At 38.6% G+C, this 17765-nt stretch overlaps 2 protein-coding genes across 2 annotated transcripts; both read left to right on the top strand.

The window, feature by feature from the left end:
• On the top strand, positions 507-6728 carry LOC109837760 (pyridoxal reductase, chloroplastic). The gene is made up of 8 exons (XM_020406109.1): positions 507-722; positions 1606-1834; positions 2482-2575; positions 2743-2866; positions 3430-3531; positions 3643-3794; positions 3879-3972; positions 6336-6728. Exons 1-8 carry the CDS (start codon positions 555-557, stop codon positions 6519-6521), a joined length of 1149 nt encoding a protein of 382 aa, XP_020261698.1. The 5' UTR covers positions 507-554; the 3' UTR covers positions 6522-6728.
• Positions 6622-13886, top strand: LOC109838957 (uncharacterized membrane protein At1g16860-like). The gene is made up of 6 exons (XM_020407388.1): positions 6622-6631; positions 7004-7269; positions 10569-10724; positions 12387-12598; positions 12695-12897; positions 13144-13886. The coding sequence occupies exons 1-6, from the start codon at positions 6622-6624 to the stop codon at positions 13341-13343; spliced, it is 1047 nt and encodes a 348-aa protein (XP_020262977.1). The 3' UTR covers positions 13344-13886.

The raw sequence follows: 17765 nt of genomic DNA on the forward strand, positions 1-17765 counted from the left end.
AAAGTTTGGTAGATGGTCCACTTAAGTTGACATAAGAATATATATATATATATATATATATTTTGATTTCTTCATCTAATATTCAGTAGCATTTGATAGTTCATTCTTTTAATAAATTGAAGTATGGAGGACTTCTTTCTTAGTCAACAGATTAAATGTGACATTGAATTTGGATATAAAATTTGTAACCCAAGTGAAAATCGAATAAACTGAATCGAAGCAAACCGACTTGAATCATTTCGGTTCGATTTCGAATGATAGGCCGTTCGGTTCGATTTGACAAAATTTGGCTAAAAACCAAACCGACGGACCGACCGAATGCGTAGCCCTAGCTTACCGCGCTCATGGACTTCACTTTCTCGACCCAAAAGCCATGTATCCGGATCTTAAGTGGGCTGATTAGGAACACCTACCTAAAATTTTGAGTACGGGTCAAATCCAAACCTAACTTCACAACGACCCGACCCGTCATCGGCACTCTCATCCTAAATGGAGAGAGATGGGGCATCTCCTCAGCCTACCGCTCAAACCAAAAGCTTTCCCAAAAGGGAGAAATGGCGGCAGCATTATTAGTCACAGTCCATAACAGCAACAGTTTCAGAGCCTCGAGCGAGGCTTACCAAAATCCAAAGACGAAGCTTTCCTCTTCTCCTTCAGCTGGCAATGCCAAATCTCTCAGCTTCCCTCCCAGACTTGGCCCTCTTTTCTGGCCATGGGAAAAGGTAAAAAAAGCTCGAAAAATATCCAGTTCTTTTGTGAAATTTGTTGTGGTAGTGCGACAACATTGAAGCCATTGCGAAAGAAAGAAGACCCAGAAAATTTAACCCAATTTTAGCCGGATAAATTGTTTCAATTGGGAAAAGTTTTATGTTGCACACAACTATCAACCACTAGAGCAGACGTAGACTTGAAACATTGAACAGTCTCAGAGTCCATTTAGCTAGACCAAAACTCTGAAGTTGTGACGATAAGACTGAAGGTTACAAGTTTATATTCTAACAGAGCTGAGTGGACCGAGTGTTCTTTCCCCGGTGGTAGGGAGGGGGGGGGGGTGGGGTGGGATTATGGCAAATAAACCCATGGGCTGTCTTATTTCACTAAATCTTACATGAAAATTATCTCTTAATATATATAAATATATATATATATATATATATATATATATATATATATATATATATATATATATTGGGACTAAGAATTATTTTCATCCTTTCTCAGCACATGCTTTGCCAATAAGATGTTAGAACCAAATGGTGGTAATTTGGAGATTAGAAGAAAATTTTCATGTGAGTTTAGTGTAATAAAACAGTCAGCGGAGTTGTGTGCAGCAACTCCGAAATTTCATGGGGGTTTAATGTAATAAAAAAAGGTTGACAAGGGTTTTACAGCAGCTCCCCAAAAATTTTAAGGGGGGGGGGGGGGGTTCGGTAAATAACTTATTTGAATGCACTTCAAATTGGTGTTTGGTGGCATTTGGATCAGAATTGCTCTGATACCAATTCAGACCATCTTAACATAGCTTCCACGGCATCAAAACTCCTACCATGCATAGCGATGCTTCTCAATTCAGATATGAAGGTCTTTATTTTTGCTTAATTATAGGTTAAAGTTGGCCCATTATCGGTCTCTCCCATGGGGTTTGGAACTTGGGCTTGGGGGAACAAGCTACTTTGGGGATATCAGGAAGAAATGGATGGTGAACTGCAGGAGACATTCAATTTGGCAGTGAGGAAGGGAATTAATCTTTTTGATACTGCCGACTCCTATGGAACTGGAAAATTGACTGGGCAAAGCGAAAGGCTACTCGGAAAATTCATTCGTGAATATCAAGGTTAGGCAAAATGATCTTAGCTAAAGCGTGATATACATATCTATTGGGGCATTTCAATGCGTATCGACTCTTCATTCACTTTGCATACCCTGTGTACATTACACTACAATGTAGACCCAATATATCAATTGAGACTCATATCATGTTACTCGAGATATTGCCATATATGTTTTAGGAGATATGGCAGCCGATATCCTCAACTTTCAACTATTATCTTCGCCTGCTTCGGTATTTGGATCTCTGCATGATGGCAGATGTCAAACATTCCTCTCACATAAACAAAAGGATGGGATTGTGAAGTTATTGCATCCTTTTGTTGATTTGGTAAAAGGAGGAGGGGGGGGGGGGATCAACACATTTTCAAATAGAAAGCGTTCGACAACGACAATTCTTATCTATAATTCAGCTCTGGTTGCTGGATTGTGGCTTTTGCACAAATCATGTAATCTGTAGGTTATCATTTAATTCACTTACTTTAAGTTGGGAAATTCGCTCTACCTGCCAACAAATGTACTTCCCTAGGTTACCGGGGGGGGGGGGCGGCGGTTAGGGCTGTGGGTGACCTTTCTATTTTCTTTTCATACCGTTGTTATGAACCTAATCAAATAATATTATGTAGTTTCATTGTTAACTTATTTATGTTCCAGGGCCAAAGAAAGTTCGAGATGATGTTGTTATTGCTACAAAGTTTGCTGCATATCCTTGGCGACTGACATCCGGACAGTTTGTTAAAGCCTGCAAGTATTTTCTTCTGATTGCTAAATGCTAATTGATGCATACACGAAGAAAAAAAATAGTTTTTTAAAATGTAACTGATCTACCTTTGATATGGTTCTCTGCATTAGTCGACAAGTCATACCGCTAGTCTGGGTTTTTATTTGCTTCTAAGGATTGACTTTGGCCAACAGGTCTTCACTGGAGAGAATGGAACTTGAGCAAATAGGAATTGGACAGTTACATTGGTCAACTGCAAATTATGCACCTGCACAGGAGTCGGCTCTCTGGGATGGACTAGTCGCAATGTATGAAAAGGTTGGCATACCTGTATATATAGCTACAGGCAGACTCTTAGCCATAATTTTGATATACTTTTTTGCCAACTGTTAACATTATGTTAATTGTTATCTTTTTCATTTTTGGAAGCATCAAGCTAATTTAGTTTTCTAGTTAAACTCATATTTTAGTATTATATATGCAAGTTTAAAAGCATTCTTATTGTACTTATAACATTGCTTAGAGTTTTGGCTTTCAGTTTTAACTTAATGTCGATGTCACCTTTCATTTCCTTGTCAAATTTGTTGTGATAATGATTCAAGGACAATATAGGAATACAAAAAATTGAGGGACTAAACTAACTAAGGTTAATTAAGGGACTCACTTAAAGAAACCACCAAACTTACTTCTTTAGTCTTTGTACATATTTGATACTTCTTGATTAATGATAAAATATAGGATTCATCAAAGATGTAGTCTATGTATATTCACCAAGTCAATGTATATTTTTCTATTGATAGGAAACTATTTTCACTTTACTCAATTTCTTTGTTGTATTTTTCTTCAGAAATTAAGATAAACTGGATGCATGTCATTGATAGGGTTTAGTTCGGGCGGTTGGTGTGAGCAATTATGGGCCAAAGCAACTCATTAAAATATATGATTATCTCAAGTCTCGTGGTGTTCCATTATGCTCAGTTCAGGTGCCCCATCTTGCTTTTTTTTGTGTGGCTGGATTTATTTTTCTGAAATGTTGGATAACTTAACACTGGTTTGAATAATCGATTTGAATAAGATAATTTAATTTATTGCAGGTTCAATTTTCATTGCTGAGCATAGGTGAAGAACAAAAGGAGCTGAAATCTGTATGTGATTCTCTAGGTGTCCAGATAATTGCATACAGTCCTCTTGGATTAGGAATGCTAACTGGAAAATATACATCTTCAAACCTCCCACGTGGACCACGGTAGTTTTCTTGTACTTTCCCTCAAAAAGAACATTCTGAAAAGAACGGAGAACAGTTTATATAATTACTTCTATTCTCTTGCAGTGGTTTACTATTTCGTCAAATTCTCCCAGGTTTGGATCCTTTACTTAGTACATTAAAAGGAATTGCAGTAAGAAGAGGAAAGACTATGTCCCAGGTATATAATTAATTGTCCTAGAATTATATTATGATAAATCAGAACACTTCTTGATGTTCTGCCATGAATACATTACATGCACTAGCTTTTAGTTTATATCAATTATATGTTGTATTTCATTGTCAACCAAACATAGATGAGCACAGTAGAGAATCTAGAAAGGCTCTTTTATGGATCTTTCAATTCCAGAATATCCATCATATTTTCCATCTAAGTATGCCATTGGTGTAATCCAATATAGAATGTGCGAAACCCGCAAAGTCTGTGAGACCCAATAGCTATATATCAAGAACGATCACCTATTTCATTTTTGTTGTAACAGTTAATAATCAGACACATCCCTGGGCCATGAATGTGGACCTAGTTAAATATCCGGAAGAAACTTCAGAAGTTTCTGAAAGTGAGAGTATAATGGTCTGCAGAGTTAAAAGGGCTAAACTGTATTGGAATATGTCAAGTGGATCATTGAGCTGTCCCCAAATGTGAAGGATGCTTGTCGCCATAGTGAAATCTATCAAGAGTATAACCCTCCAAATTGAGTGTGCTAGTTTAGTAAATCAGCAAGCATGTGTAATAAACTTCTATATTGAATCTAATATAATCTAACTACCATTCCCACCTGGATAACTCTTATCTGGAAGGTCAGAACTTCAGTATCACATTCAGCAGAAGATCATCTGAAATTGGTTTCTCCCAAAAAACCTGGTGCTTTTGTTTTGCTTTTATTTATTTCAAACCTTTGCCTAGGCAGAAGGATAATATTTGTTATTGCTTTTAAAAGGATCTTAATTTTCAGAAGAGAAGGCTAATACAAAAAAATTGCTAATAAAAGACTGCTGTTTGCCTTGCAACCAATTGTTCCAGCTCCAATTAAAAGATTTACCAAGTAATCACCGTGCTGTTAGCATCGACACATGCCCCCCAATTTGATCTTGCTTTATCACACATTTTGGAACCATCCAAAAGAGACTGAATTCCCAAATTCAAACTTAAGGTACATTCTGAACTCATGTTTTTCTTGTTGCCAAACAATTGGCTCTAGTACCAATTGTTGCAAAACAATTAGCGCGTGGAAGCTATTCTGGACCTGCCCAACTAGATTTTACCCTTTTTACAGGGGTTAACGATCACCTCGGCAATAGGGAAACAACAAAAAAAGCAAGATCTGAACACAACAGAAAACTAAGCACAACAATATACCGTAGAAAAGTAAGTACCAGACGCAAAGGCATAGGGTGTACGTGGTTCGACAATTGCCTAAGTTTACAGGGAGAGATTTTGGTCTTCTTTATCCTAGAGACTATATAAGATTTGGCCTTTCTTGCGTTCTTCAAGAACCCGCAAGAAATCCTCTTTCAATCTCACCAAAGATCCTCATGAATCCTATATTTCTCTCCTTTGTTTCTTCTCTACAACTCTTTTACAATACGCGACCCTCTTTTGGCTTGGATAACCCTAGACCTGGAAGACCTATATTTATAGGATTACCTGAATACAATACCAAACAGGGCTTCTAACCTGAACAAGATTCCGAAAACAAAATCAGCCCCGGGGCGAGTCTGGGCCTGTTGACCGGTCAGTTTACCAACAGGGAGAGCCGGCCGGTCTACCGTCTGCTTTTTCGCCATTTTTTTATTTGATCTGACAAGGCTAAACCGCAATGTTTCTATGTCTGGTTTCACCATTTCATTTTTGTAAAATGACTGCACCTTACTGACATATCATGTTCTGGCATTTCTGCTCTTGGTTAGAACACTGTTTTTTGAAATTTCTATATACTTCTCACTTGAACTTTTCAAACAGCAAGGTTGTTGTCACCTTTTGACAGCTAAATTTTAGATAATTTTGTCTTCAATATATATAATATTACATAAATTTTCTGCATATCTATTTGACAATCACCTTTATCTTTTTTCTTCTAATTATAGTTCCTAGTTCATTAGATCTGGCCATGAAGTCTGAAACTGTCATGACGACACTCGTTAGCATAATCCATAAAATATGAAAAATGCTAACTTTGCTTTAAAAAACAAACAAACAAAAGGTGCTAACGAAATTTCTTTTATTTACCTTAGCTGACAGATAAGAAGTGAAAAATTTTCCCCTTGCAAATTAGTCTATTGGACAGCAGCTTGTAATCCTGCTGCAGCAGCAAACATCAACCGATTCAACCCTTATTCCAAGTTTTACCAGTACACAACTTTTAGTAAAATAACACAATTTCATTGGTCATAATCAGAATTTGCATGTATTTCAGGATATCGATAACAAGGCCACGAGCTTAAACCATTATTCAGTAAAGAACTCCAAAGCTACAGTCAGCTACATGATCATGACACTTGTATGAACTTTGTATTTTTCAGGTCGCCATAAACTGGTGTATCTGTAAAGGAACAATTCCAATTCCAGGAGTGAAGACAGTTGAACAAGCAGAAGAGAACCTGGGTTCGCTTGGATGGCGTCTTAGATCAGATGAGATTGATGAGCTCCAGTATGCAGCAACAAATTCGTCGACTAAGATGATACAAAATATATTTCAAACTAGATGAGTGGATGCACTGCTTTAAATCGCAAATGTTGTTATAACATCACAGTGAGATATATCGAGATATCATAGAAAGCGTCAAAAGATATTGTTGTTAGCTCGATATGGGTGATGGTTTCATTATTAGTATGATGTTGGCCTTATATTTTCTTGTACCACAGTGAGATAACATTTTTTTTGGTTGAGCAAAAAAGTTGGATATCACATGGAATGCGTGCGACTATTTTTGCAATATTCTAAGTTGGCCCTTGGTAAAATTTTGGTTTTGGCGATGACTGGGGGGTGTTGAATCACGATGGGGAGGACTAAATAGCATTAATACAGAAAAAAGTTCTCTACTAGAAATAAATACTAGTTTGAGGGCTTTAATAGAAACTTAAGACAAAAACCGGGGGCTAATCTGATTATCCGAACCTGAGAAGAGACACGGGATCAGACCGCACTGGACCGCATCCGGACACTTTTGGCTTTTTCTTGAACCCCAAGCTCGCGATCCGATCCCCTCGCCCATCCCCTGCCTCCTCCTCCTCCTCTTTCTCCCCGCCTTCGCCGTCTCCGCCTTCATCCTCGTGGCGGTCCACAACGCGTTCACCCTAGCTTCCGTTTTCCTTCTCTCGATCCTCGTCCTCTCCTTCGTCATTTGGAATGTTTACAAGTTGAGGAGCAACGGGACTCTCCTCCTGTTCCTAAATCGCACGCCCACCACCGACCTACTCACCGCCAAGGACGGCCAGATCGTCAAGATCACCGGGGTAACTAAATGCGCCGTACTTTGATTTAGCTTTGTGCGATAATAACGAAAATTGGCTTGTGACCTCATCCCTGCTTAACCTGAACTCCTGTAGATGCTGGTACTTTGTCGCATTTTTAGGACTGCATTTTGTTTGACCGAGCAAAACGGTGACATAGAGTTGATCCTCCTTCCTATCGCAAACTGAGCATTGCTAGGATGCATATTTTATGGAGGTTCATACCAACTTTTGAAAAAGCTTTTTTGAAACTCGCTCCGATACTTTTTTGAAGGGTGTAGAGAAATAGCAGAAGGCCAAGATATAATTCATCTAACCCTAACCTCTCTTAAACAGAGTTTAGGAAGATATTAGAAAATAGGTATGAGATCAAATCATATTCAACCATATCTCTGAATATCTCAACAATATCTCATAATATATTTCTTAACACTCCCCCTCAAGCTGAAGCAGGTATATCATACATGCCCGACTTGTTACAAACAAAGTGCACATACTCTAACCTGTGACGATTCTTCGAAAAACTCAAAAGTAGTCTTGATCTTCTTATCTTTCAGTTGAATGTCTTCAAATCAGCTGACCCCCTCTAGGGCTCCACTGATCAAACCTTGAAGGATCCAACAACAAATATTTCTTTCCGAGATCCAACAACAAATGATCCCTCCTTGAAGGATCCAACAATAAATGATCATTCTTTTAAGGCTCTGACAAACAAATAATCCAAGAGGTGGAGTTGACTTTGGGCTCGAGCAAAGATCAATGAGGGCAACGAGGCAAAGGTCGATGAGGGCAGATGAGAGCAAAGTCGGCTCTGATCGGAGTCGATGGTGATCAGTAATCCGCGAATATGAACAATACATGCTTATTGATGAACAGTACCAATGGACAATAGCGGGTGAACAATAATTCGATGGATGAACATTAACCGATAACAGTACTTGATGAATAGTAGCCGGTGGACATTAATTCGATGTCGAGTCCGCTGAGGGGAGGCACGAAGTTTCCTAAAAAAAACCCCTCGGTGGCTCGATGGAGACGATGAAGAAAGAGGTCTCTCTAGGATCAAGAGGATGCCTCTGATACCATGTAGAGAAATAGAAAAAGGTTAAGATATAATTCATCTAACCCTGACCGAGGTTAGAAGGATATTATGAAATAGGTATGAGATAAAATCACATCCACTTATATCTCCCAATATCTTAACAATATCTCATATTATATTCCTTAACAAAGGGTCAATGCTTTGAAACTCGAGAGAGAAGCTATCTATCCTTTGAAGCTTATGCCTAATCGCTTAGAGCATAACTGAAGTGTATGCTTCGCGCTTCTCTTTTGAAGTGCACGCTCTAGGAAAAGTTTTAGACTGGATAGGAGGATATAAAAGAAATTTTGACTAATATTAAAACGCCCTTGTGTATCTGCAATATGATCATGTGATTATAAATAAGATATATATGTTATGCATGTACCTTATTTTAATATGATTCGTGTCTATACTTCACATATTGAATTCTGATTTGACATGAATGTAGCTATATATATATTCTTATACCACTATATACTATATGTTCATAATTTTCATAAATATTAAAATTAAAATTCTCAAAGTCACAAGGCTCACCACTCACACTTTGAAGCTTACACCTCCCATCTTTAATGGGTCCCACGCTTTGCCTTGCGCATCCGCTTTTTTAAACATTGGTTCATGTTGTATAGTTCAAAACAGATTATAACTATGAAATGAAATAGATCCAACATCCTATTGTCTGTGCTACTCATTGTTTTCGGAATCCCAATTTATCCTTGACGTTAACAATTGGGACTTTAAATAGATTAGAAAGTCCTGAAGAACCCAATATGTATGATGTCATGTGCAAGATCCTTGGTTAGGATTAACACTAGTTAGCGCAACTTTTTCTGATTTTTGAGTACCCCTACTCTTGTATCATAGACATTCTATTGAATATCCTATTTCATGGATGCATCGTTCTGTGTAAAAGCTACAGTCTTTGTATACAAACAGAATATAGCTGTGTCATTGGAATTTAGAATATCGGTTTAGAAAAATCTAAACCCAAAACTTTGGAAAGGCTTTATTGTTGTTGTTTAGAAAAATCTGAAAATCGTAGGGGTACAGGATGCTGACCTGTTCCATGTACAAGCCAACATAGAATGAAGGAAAACCTAGGTTGCCAATAAGATCGAATGACCCAGAGAATGGTTTTGTAGATGACTAATCGAGTAAAAGATTTGATGCAGATAGTCTATAAGGATTTGTGCTCCTTGTTGGATGATTTTATTGAAGAGCAGAAAAGAATAGGAACCAGTGGTAGTTCATATCGATAAGTGATTGGCTATATGTGAGGCAAAGATGGGATCATATTTGTAGATCAATGTGATGAACGGTATTTCCTCTTCCTGGAACCAGTTCTTCTACCAGAGAAGGCACATTTATAAGGAACTTTATCATATCTCTATAGTAGGGATAACTTGCATTTCGCATGTGTCTCATGTCATGTTGCAAACTATACGTAAATGGGTGTAGTATCCAAATCTATAATGTCCGCCTTCCTGAAATCAGTCAATATGTGATATATAGTTCAGAAGCATATTAGTTAAGCATGAAGGTGAGTGTTGGCACAACGGTAAGGTTGTTGCCTTGTGACCCGGAGGTCATGAGTTCAAATCTTAGAAATAGCCTCTTCGCATGCGGGGTTAAGGATGCGTACATCTAACCCTCCTCAGAGCCCACAATGGTGGGAGCCTCGTGCACTGGGCTACCCTTTTTAAGTATTTTAGCTAAGCATGCCGTTCACAAAAAATTCATGCATCGCATTTTAGAATTAGCAGTTTAGCCAGATTCTTATTTGCCCTCTATAAAATTGGCAAATACTATTGTACTTTAGTTGGATGGATAATTTGGCTCTGGTTATACATATTGCATAAATTTCTCCACACCAATTATACTTGTCCTGCTAATCTGGGCATCTCGTTAAGAACATTTGTTTTCTTTTGGTATCTGAACACCAGCAAAAAAAGAGTGTCTTCAGGGTTCAGCACTGGTGCAAGTAGCTCGTATTTTCCTATCTATAAATGCTGGACCAAAGTCCTTATAAATATTTTTGAAAATTGTTTCCATGGTATGCTCCATATTAAAAAATTACGGGTTCCATGTTTTTGATCTGTCATTTCAATTCTTAGTTGTTCTGCAGTCTGTGAACCAATAATTTATATGTAAGTGGTAATTTGTTGGTTTCTTTTTTAACAAGCTGATAATTCATTGTGTTGTTTAATGGTCACAGTGTGCTTCATGCGCGGATCTTGCTTTGGAATCTTCTTATGAGAAAATCGAAAGATGTATCTATTCATCTACTCTTCTATATGAATATAAAGGGTTTGGATCAAAGATGAGTAGTGCTTACAACTTATGCTTCTGGTGGAACTTAATATATGTAGAGGTATAAGGAGATCCCATCGATAAACTTATTTCATTGTTCTCAAGAAAATTATTTTCTCTAGCACTAGCTATATCAGTGGAGGCATAATAGCGGGTATTTAAGTAATAGTTTATGTATCTATAATGGGTATTTCATAGATGAGAAGAGCTAAGATATCAGTTGCGAAATTTCAAAGGAAAAATGATAGTCTACTTATTAGGCTCTTGTGTGATTGGAATTTAAAGAGATTTCGGATGCATGTCTTTGCACGTAAGTTGCTTTCTTTTCTCATGTTAATAATTTACCCTGCTTTTTAGATATGAAATGTTAGTGTGATTAACATGTAAAAACTATCCGCTTTTGTATTAATCCAAATGAACGACTTCAATTTAAGCCATTATGCATTTGTCAGAAAATTAAATTATTAATTTATAATGCTTGTAGACCCGAAATTACAACAACAAAACTATTAATTTATAATACTTGTTGTTGTTGTTGTTTGCGTAAAAAGTCAAAAATGAATCATCAGTTTTGGAATGTCTTGCTTATTAATGGGTTATCAGAAAAAGTTTTACTTCACTAGGATAGTATCGAAACTGACACTATGAAAGGAAAATATTTTCTTGATCTTACTGTTACGTACTCCATACAGGACTTGTGTTTAAAATGATTGAATCTTCTCAGGCTGAAGTGGTGATAGTGTTTTCTCTGTGCTTTATCTGGAACTATTTTTCCTCAAGGAAACAAGGGGAACATATTACTGCATTCTTGCGGCAGCTTACATGCTTCCTTTTCTGGGATGAAAAACAGCTTATTTCTCTTTTTTCTCTTCATATCAAGACCTTTTAAGGCTGTATCAACTACTTATATAAGCAACTATATACTCTTAATTCTGTATGAAATATGCTTGTGAGCAAGTATACATTTTTGCTTGACTCTTCTTAAGTCACGAAGCCTGTATAATTGTCTCTAGGTTCTCTTGAATTTTCTAGGATATAGTCAGGTATGGGTCTATAAGGTTTTAGTCCCTAACACTTGATTGTGTTTTCCCAGTAACTAGTCAATTAGTGAACATTTCTTTCTTTTCCTACTAGCGTTTTCTCCTTCCAACTCTTTCTGTTGCAGGATGTTAGTTCATACAGTGCTGCATGTCGATTACATGGAAAATCTATTCCCCTAGAGCTGCCTGAAAATTGGCTTCTGCTGAAATGCCAAATCCCATTTGGCACATCTAACCTTTCTTCAAACTGCATTAGCAATCTTCTCGCTGCCTTTTACAGATAATACGAGTGCACCGATTCAGAAGAAATTCCAAGTACATCACAAGTCCCAATTTTTCGCTAGACAAGCCTTTTTGTTGCTGCCTGCAGAATGAATATGACTGATGAACTGAAATGATGTTATTTGTAAAAGACCATGGAATTGGGTGGATTATCTCAAAATGATTCAAGCCTGTACTTAATCAAATTCTAGAAAATTAGGGATGGGGTAGTGGCTTGATGCTCAAAATAAAATGTTTTTCTAAATCTAGAAAAACATCTACTCTTTAATGTTTATATCGCTCACATAATTATAAACTTATTTCATGTCTTACCTAATGAAATTTTACCAGAATTTTTTTCCCTTACGTACCTTTTATATTCTACATTTTTTTTCAGTTCTCATTGTCTGCATATTCTTCAGAGGTGCATTGCAGATTTTTACATCACTGATATCAGATCTGGTGCCAGAGTTTTGGTCAAAGTCAGTTCTGATTCCAAAATAAGTCCTCTGGTCACAGAGAGCCTAATCGTCAAAACTTCAAGCAGAAAAAAAGAACTGTCTTCAACTTTGAAGAAATGGCTAGAAGAAAGGCATCTTTCATCAGAATCACGTCTACTGTGTCTTAAAGAAGGGTATTACGACTTAAAACCTTTAAAACCTGCACTCTTTTCTTTAGAGAATGTGATTGTGGACTTGATACAGAATTTTTGGTCACTTGGTATTAACAGATATATCATGGAAGGGAGTTATTTGACTGTAATGGGAATGTTGATCAGAAAGAGTGGTGTTCTAACAATAGTTCCACCACCTGAACCTATCAGTACAGGTTGTCTACTGGGGAAATTTCTCCTGCCCATTGATGTTAATGGCTTGGTTTTAAGGTATCTTTACAGAGATGATTCGTCACTAAGTTCATCGGTTTCTAACCAAGGTAATTAAAATATGAAGACGAGGGTTTTCTTCTGTAGGCATCTCCAGTTTTTTAATTTACATTTTTTACTTGTGACCTTGTTAGCTGACAATGCAGACTCAGTCCTCTGTTAGGTTATCTGTACACTTTTGAGGATATTATCCTGTCAATTTTCCCAGTATGTTTCTAACAGAATTTAGTCTCTCACATGCTTATTTGTGTCTATTATACTATTCCGTAGTTTTTATTTTTATTTACTTGATAAAGGTTGTTGGTGGATATTTTTCGATGCTTGTACCCTTTGTGCACCTTGCACTCGGACCTGCCCTAGTTATCTCATAATCAACTTTGAAGAAGAACGAACCTGCGGGTGGAGTTGGAGCTCGCCTGAGGCGAGGAGAGTCGGAGCTTGCCTGCTGGAGTCGGAGCTCGCCTGTGTAGGGTGGAGAGCTCGCCTACTGAGGTGACCTCGCCTGCGTGAAAGGGGTTTGAGCTCGCCTGTGCGCGGCTTGACATGGAAGCTCGCTTGATGGGTTCGAGCTCGCCTGCGTGAAAGGGGTTCGAGCTCGCCTCACGGGCGACCTGGGCGTGGAAGGCTCGGGCCTGACGTGGGCCTAGCGTGGAAGCTCGCCTGCGTGTAGCGGTTCAAGCTTGACTGATGAAGAGCTCGCCTATGTGCGGACCTCGCCTGATGGAACGCTTGAGCTCGCCTGCGTGGTGGAAGCCAGCTGAAGCGAGCTCGCCTGAACGTGACCTATGGTTTCCCTATAAAAGGGAAACATTGTTCACGAGAATCGTTGAGCTGCTCATCTCGCGATTCTTGAGAGGGTTTAAGGCGGCGATGATTTCTCAAGAGAAGCGGTGATTTTTTAGAAGCCTTTAAAGGTGATTCTTCGTGAGATTGAGCGGTGATTTCTTAGTGGAAAATCACACGCGATACTATAGCATTTCTACAGTGATCGATATTTTGATTGAGATATCTCAAGTTTGAGATCTTCTCTTTGCAAGCTTTGTAATTTCTTATGGTTAAATAAGAAATTATTTGTGCGGCTCACATGGACGTAGGCAAGTTTGCCGAACCACGTAAATCTGTTGTCTTATCTCCTTTACTTATTTTTATCTGTGTATTCGCTATTGCTTGTGATTGGTTAGTTTTGAGTTTGGTGTAAACTCTAGCTAGGGTTGTTTTTTCTCTCTTGAAGTTGATATCGCTTCCACGGCGATGTGGGCGTCTCCCGACCCTAACAATTGGTATCAAAGCCCTTATTCAGATTGGCGGTGATTGAGCTTCCGATTTGAGGTGGTGCTTGGTTATTATATGGTGCACACAATGTATTTGTTAAAATTTCCTGAGAGAGGCGGTTTTACTGAAACAAGGGGAGGATGACGTCTACCAGTAAAACATTTAAAGTTGAAAAGTACAAGATCGAAAAGTTCAATGGGAAGAATAATTTTTCCTATTGGAGGATGCAGATAAAAAATTCGCTGATTTCGCAGAAATTGCACAAGGCATTGGCAGGAAGAGAAAAGAAGAACAAAGATGTGTCAGATGAGGATTGGGAAGAGTTAGATCTCGAAGCACGAGCGTTGATTATCCTAGGCCTCGAGAGGGATGTTGCTTTCTTGGTGGACGGAGAGGAAACGACTGCAGGCATGTGATCAAAGTTAGAGAGTACCTTTATGATGAAGAGTCTAACAAATCGGATCTATTTGTAATCCAAATTGTATACTTGCAAAATGGAGGAAGGCTCATCAATCCGGAAATACATCAACAAGTTCGATAAGATCATATCGGACTTGAAGGACATTGATGTGAAAGTAGAAGATGAGGATCAAGCACTTCTGCTACTTCTTTCTTTACCACAGTCTTATGAGAACCTGGTACAAACATTGATGCTTGTGGGTGACAATTTGAAGATGGATGAGACTAGAACGACGTTTCTAGCAGATGATCTTCGAAAAATTGCAACTAATAATATGGCCACTAGTGGTAACAAGGAGCAGACACAGGGATTGTTTGTTAGAGGAAGGAGCAATGAGTGAGGAAAATGTAAGGGAGGAAAGTCTAGATCGAAATCAAGACCTCTTGCGGGAAGATCGTATTTTAAATGCGGTGAGCTTGAGCATTTCAAGGTCGACTGTCTTAACAAGAGAGTAGGTGAGAAAAAGAACAACAATAAAATCGAGAGGAGAGAAGGCAAGGAAGAGGTGAGTTACGTCTCAGAAGAAGGGAGCAATAAAGAATGCTACGTTGTTATGAGTGGCGAAGATATATCCGGTAAGTTAATTCTTGATTCGGGTTGCTCTTACAATATGTGCCCAAATAGTAAGTGATTTACTATCTATAGAAGCATTGATGGTGGAACTGTATTGATGGGGAATAACCATGTTTGTAAAACGGTGGGGCTTGGTGATATAAAAATCAAGATGCATGATAGAGTGGTCAGAACCCTAACGGGCGTGAGGCATATTCCCGACTTGCGGAAGAATCTTATCTCAGTTGGTGCTTTGGACTCCGGTGGTTACAAGATAGTAACAGAGAACGGAGTAAAGAAGGTTGTTCGGGGTTCCTTAGTAGTGATGAAGGGAATTCGTCATGGTAATCTATATACTCTCTCAGGTACAATAGTGACAAGAGATGCAGCGGTTAGAACTGATGGAAGTGGTGGAGACCCATGTGAGCACACTCGGTTATGACATAGACGACCTGGGCACATGTGAGAGAAGGGTCTAGATATGCTTGGTAAGGAAGGTTTGCTGAAGAACATGAAGAAACATTACATGGATTTTTGCGAGGATTGTATGTATGAAAAGGCACACAGGGTTCAGTTTCTAAGAAGCAAGCACAAGAGCAGAGGTATATTAGACTATGTGCATACAGATGTTTGGGGTCCGACTCAGACAACTTCCAAGGGTGGTTCCAGGTATTTTGTCTCGTTCATAGACGATTATTCTAGGTATGCTTGGATTTATTTTCTGAAGCATAAGAATGAGGTATTCGAGACATTCAAGAAGTGAAAAGCAATGGTTGAGAACATGACATGCAGGAAATTAAAGACACTGGGATCTGATAACAATACAGAATATACAGAGGGTGCTTTCAAGGAGTTCTGTGATCAGGAGAGTATTGCTCGACATTGGACAGTCAGGTCTACACCACAGCAAAATGGAGTCGCGGAGAGACTGAACCGTACATTACGGGAGAAAGCAATGAGTATGCAATCATATGCTGGTTTGGGCAAGGTTTTAAATGTCGGTTATCGAGGATTTATCGGACAGTCAAAATCCTTATCGAATAGCAGAAATCAGGGATATATCGGGGATAAGTAGTATTTATCGGAGTAATATACTAGCAAATAATAAACAAACATAAGCTTGAAAAAATATAATGTTAGTCAAAATGGAATAATAAACAAGCAAATAATAAGATAACATCAAGAATGAAGAACCATCTACGCATCTACATAATTATTGTTTAATCATGAGATTCATAAACTAACTTACTAAGTTGATATTTAGTAGTTATGAGCCATTATCAATATCCATAAACAAACATAAGCTAAATCACCAATCAACCAAGTTCCAAAAGCAACAAATACTTCATAATTTGTAAACATTCAAAGAGCAAATCCAAAATAAAGTAAAAGCTCCCAAATCCTACTTATCGGCCGATAAAGCCGATGTTTAGAGCCTACTTATCGGCCGATAAGTGCCTTTATCGCCGATAACTTGCCGATAAACCTCAAAAAACGATAACCGATTAAAAATCCTACTTATCCTAGCGGAAAGCTCCAAATTCCGATAACTCAGTGATAATATCGGATTATCGGTCGATATTTAAAACCATGGGTTTGGGCAAAGAATAGTGAGCAGAAGCGGTTGCTACAGCTTGTTAAATAGTAAATCGTTCTCCACATTCGACATTGGATGGTGATGTACCTTATCAGGTATGGTCAGGGGAGCATGCAGATTACAATAGGCTCAGGATTTTCGGATGTACCGTCTATTATCATGTCAACGAGGGAAAGTTTGATACGAAGGCCAAGAAGGCAATATTCTTGGGGTATGCAAAGGGCGTAAAAGGCTATCGCCTTTGGTGTGCAGAAGATTTCAAGTTCGTGATCAGTAGAGACGTTACATTTGATGAGAAATCCATGATTGCCAGGGTGTTTAAGAATGATGGTATTGGGACTGTTAGGACTTCAAAGTCCCAGGTGATTGAAATAGAACCTAAAGACCAACCAGGTTCTAGCCATGTTCAAGAGGAGGATTATGAAGATGATGAGCTTGAACAGGAGGAGATTCAGCAAGAAAATGTACAGGTATTACAGCAACAATTCGAAAATAGTTTGGCTTTCACTAGACCAAGGCGAGCATACAAGCAGGTTCAGAAGCTAGGGTCAAATCAGCCTCTGAAGCACTATGGGTAGGTAACTTTGGTTGAGTACGCACTCTCGGTGGAGGTTGATGAGCCAGTCACCTTCAAAGAAGCTATTCGGGACATGGATAGTGAGAGTTGGTTGGCTGCGATGGAGGAAGAGATAGAATCTCTCCGGAAGAACCAAACATGGGAGGTAGTTCCCTTGCTTGTAGGGAAGAAAGCTATTGGTTGTAAGTGGGTGTACAAGAGAAAGGAGGATCCTTCCGAGCTCGGTGGTACAATGTACAAGGCTAGACTAGTGGTTAAGGGGTTTGCACAAAGAGAGGGTGTGGATTACAATGAGATCTTTTATCCGGTGGTGAAACACACTTCTATTCGGGTGCTATTGAGTATTGTTGCTCATGGTGATCTTGCGCTAGAACAACTCGATGTTAAAACGGTCTTCTTGCACGGAGACTTGGAGGAGGAAATCTATATGCATCAGCCTGAGGGTTACAAGGTTAAGGAT

Source organism: Asparagus officinalis, chromosome 4 (genome assembly GCF_001876935.1).
Source record: "Asparagus officinalis chromosome 4, Aspof.V1, whole genome shotgun sequence".
Classification (NCBI taxonomy): domain Eukaryota; kingdom Viridiplantae; phylum Streptophyta; class Magnoliopsida; order Asparagales; family Asparagaceae; genus Asparagus; species Asparagus officinalis.

What these genes read in the sequence shown, in the direction of transcription:
- LOC109837760 (XM_020406109.1), top strand. Translation starts at nt 555, where the DNA reads ATGGCGGCAGCATTATTAGTCACAGTCCATAACAGCAACAGTTTCAGA. An exon ending in TTCCATTATGCTCAGTTCAG is followed by an intron (nt 3,532 to 3,642) that starts GTGCCCCATCTT and finishes AATTTATTGCAG; the next exon opens with GTTCAATTTTCATTGCTGAG. An exon ending in AACCTCCCACGTGGACCACG is followed by an intron (nt 3,795 to 3,878) that starts GTAGTTTTCTTG and finishes ATTCTCTTGCAG; the next exon opens with TGGTTTACTATTTCGTCAAA.
- LOC109838957 (XM_020407388.1), top strand. An exon ending in AGATCGTCAAGATCACCGGG is followed by an intron (nt 7,270 to 10,568) that starts GTAACTAAATGC and finishes TAATGGTCACAG; the next exon opens with TGTGCTTCATGCGCGGATCT. An exon ending in CTACTGTGTCTTAAAGAAGG is followed by an intron (nt 12,599 to 12,694) that starts GTATTACGACTT and finishes TGGTATTAACAG; the next exon opens with ATATATCATGGAAGGGAGTT.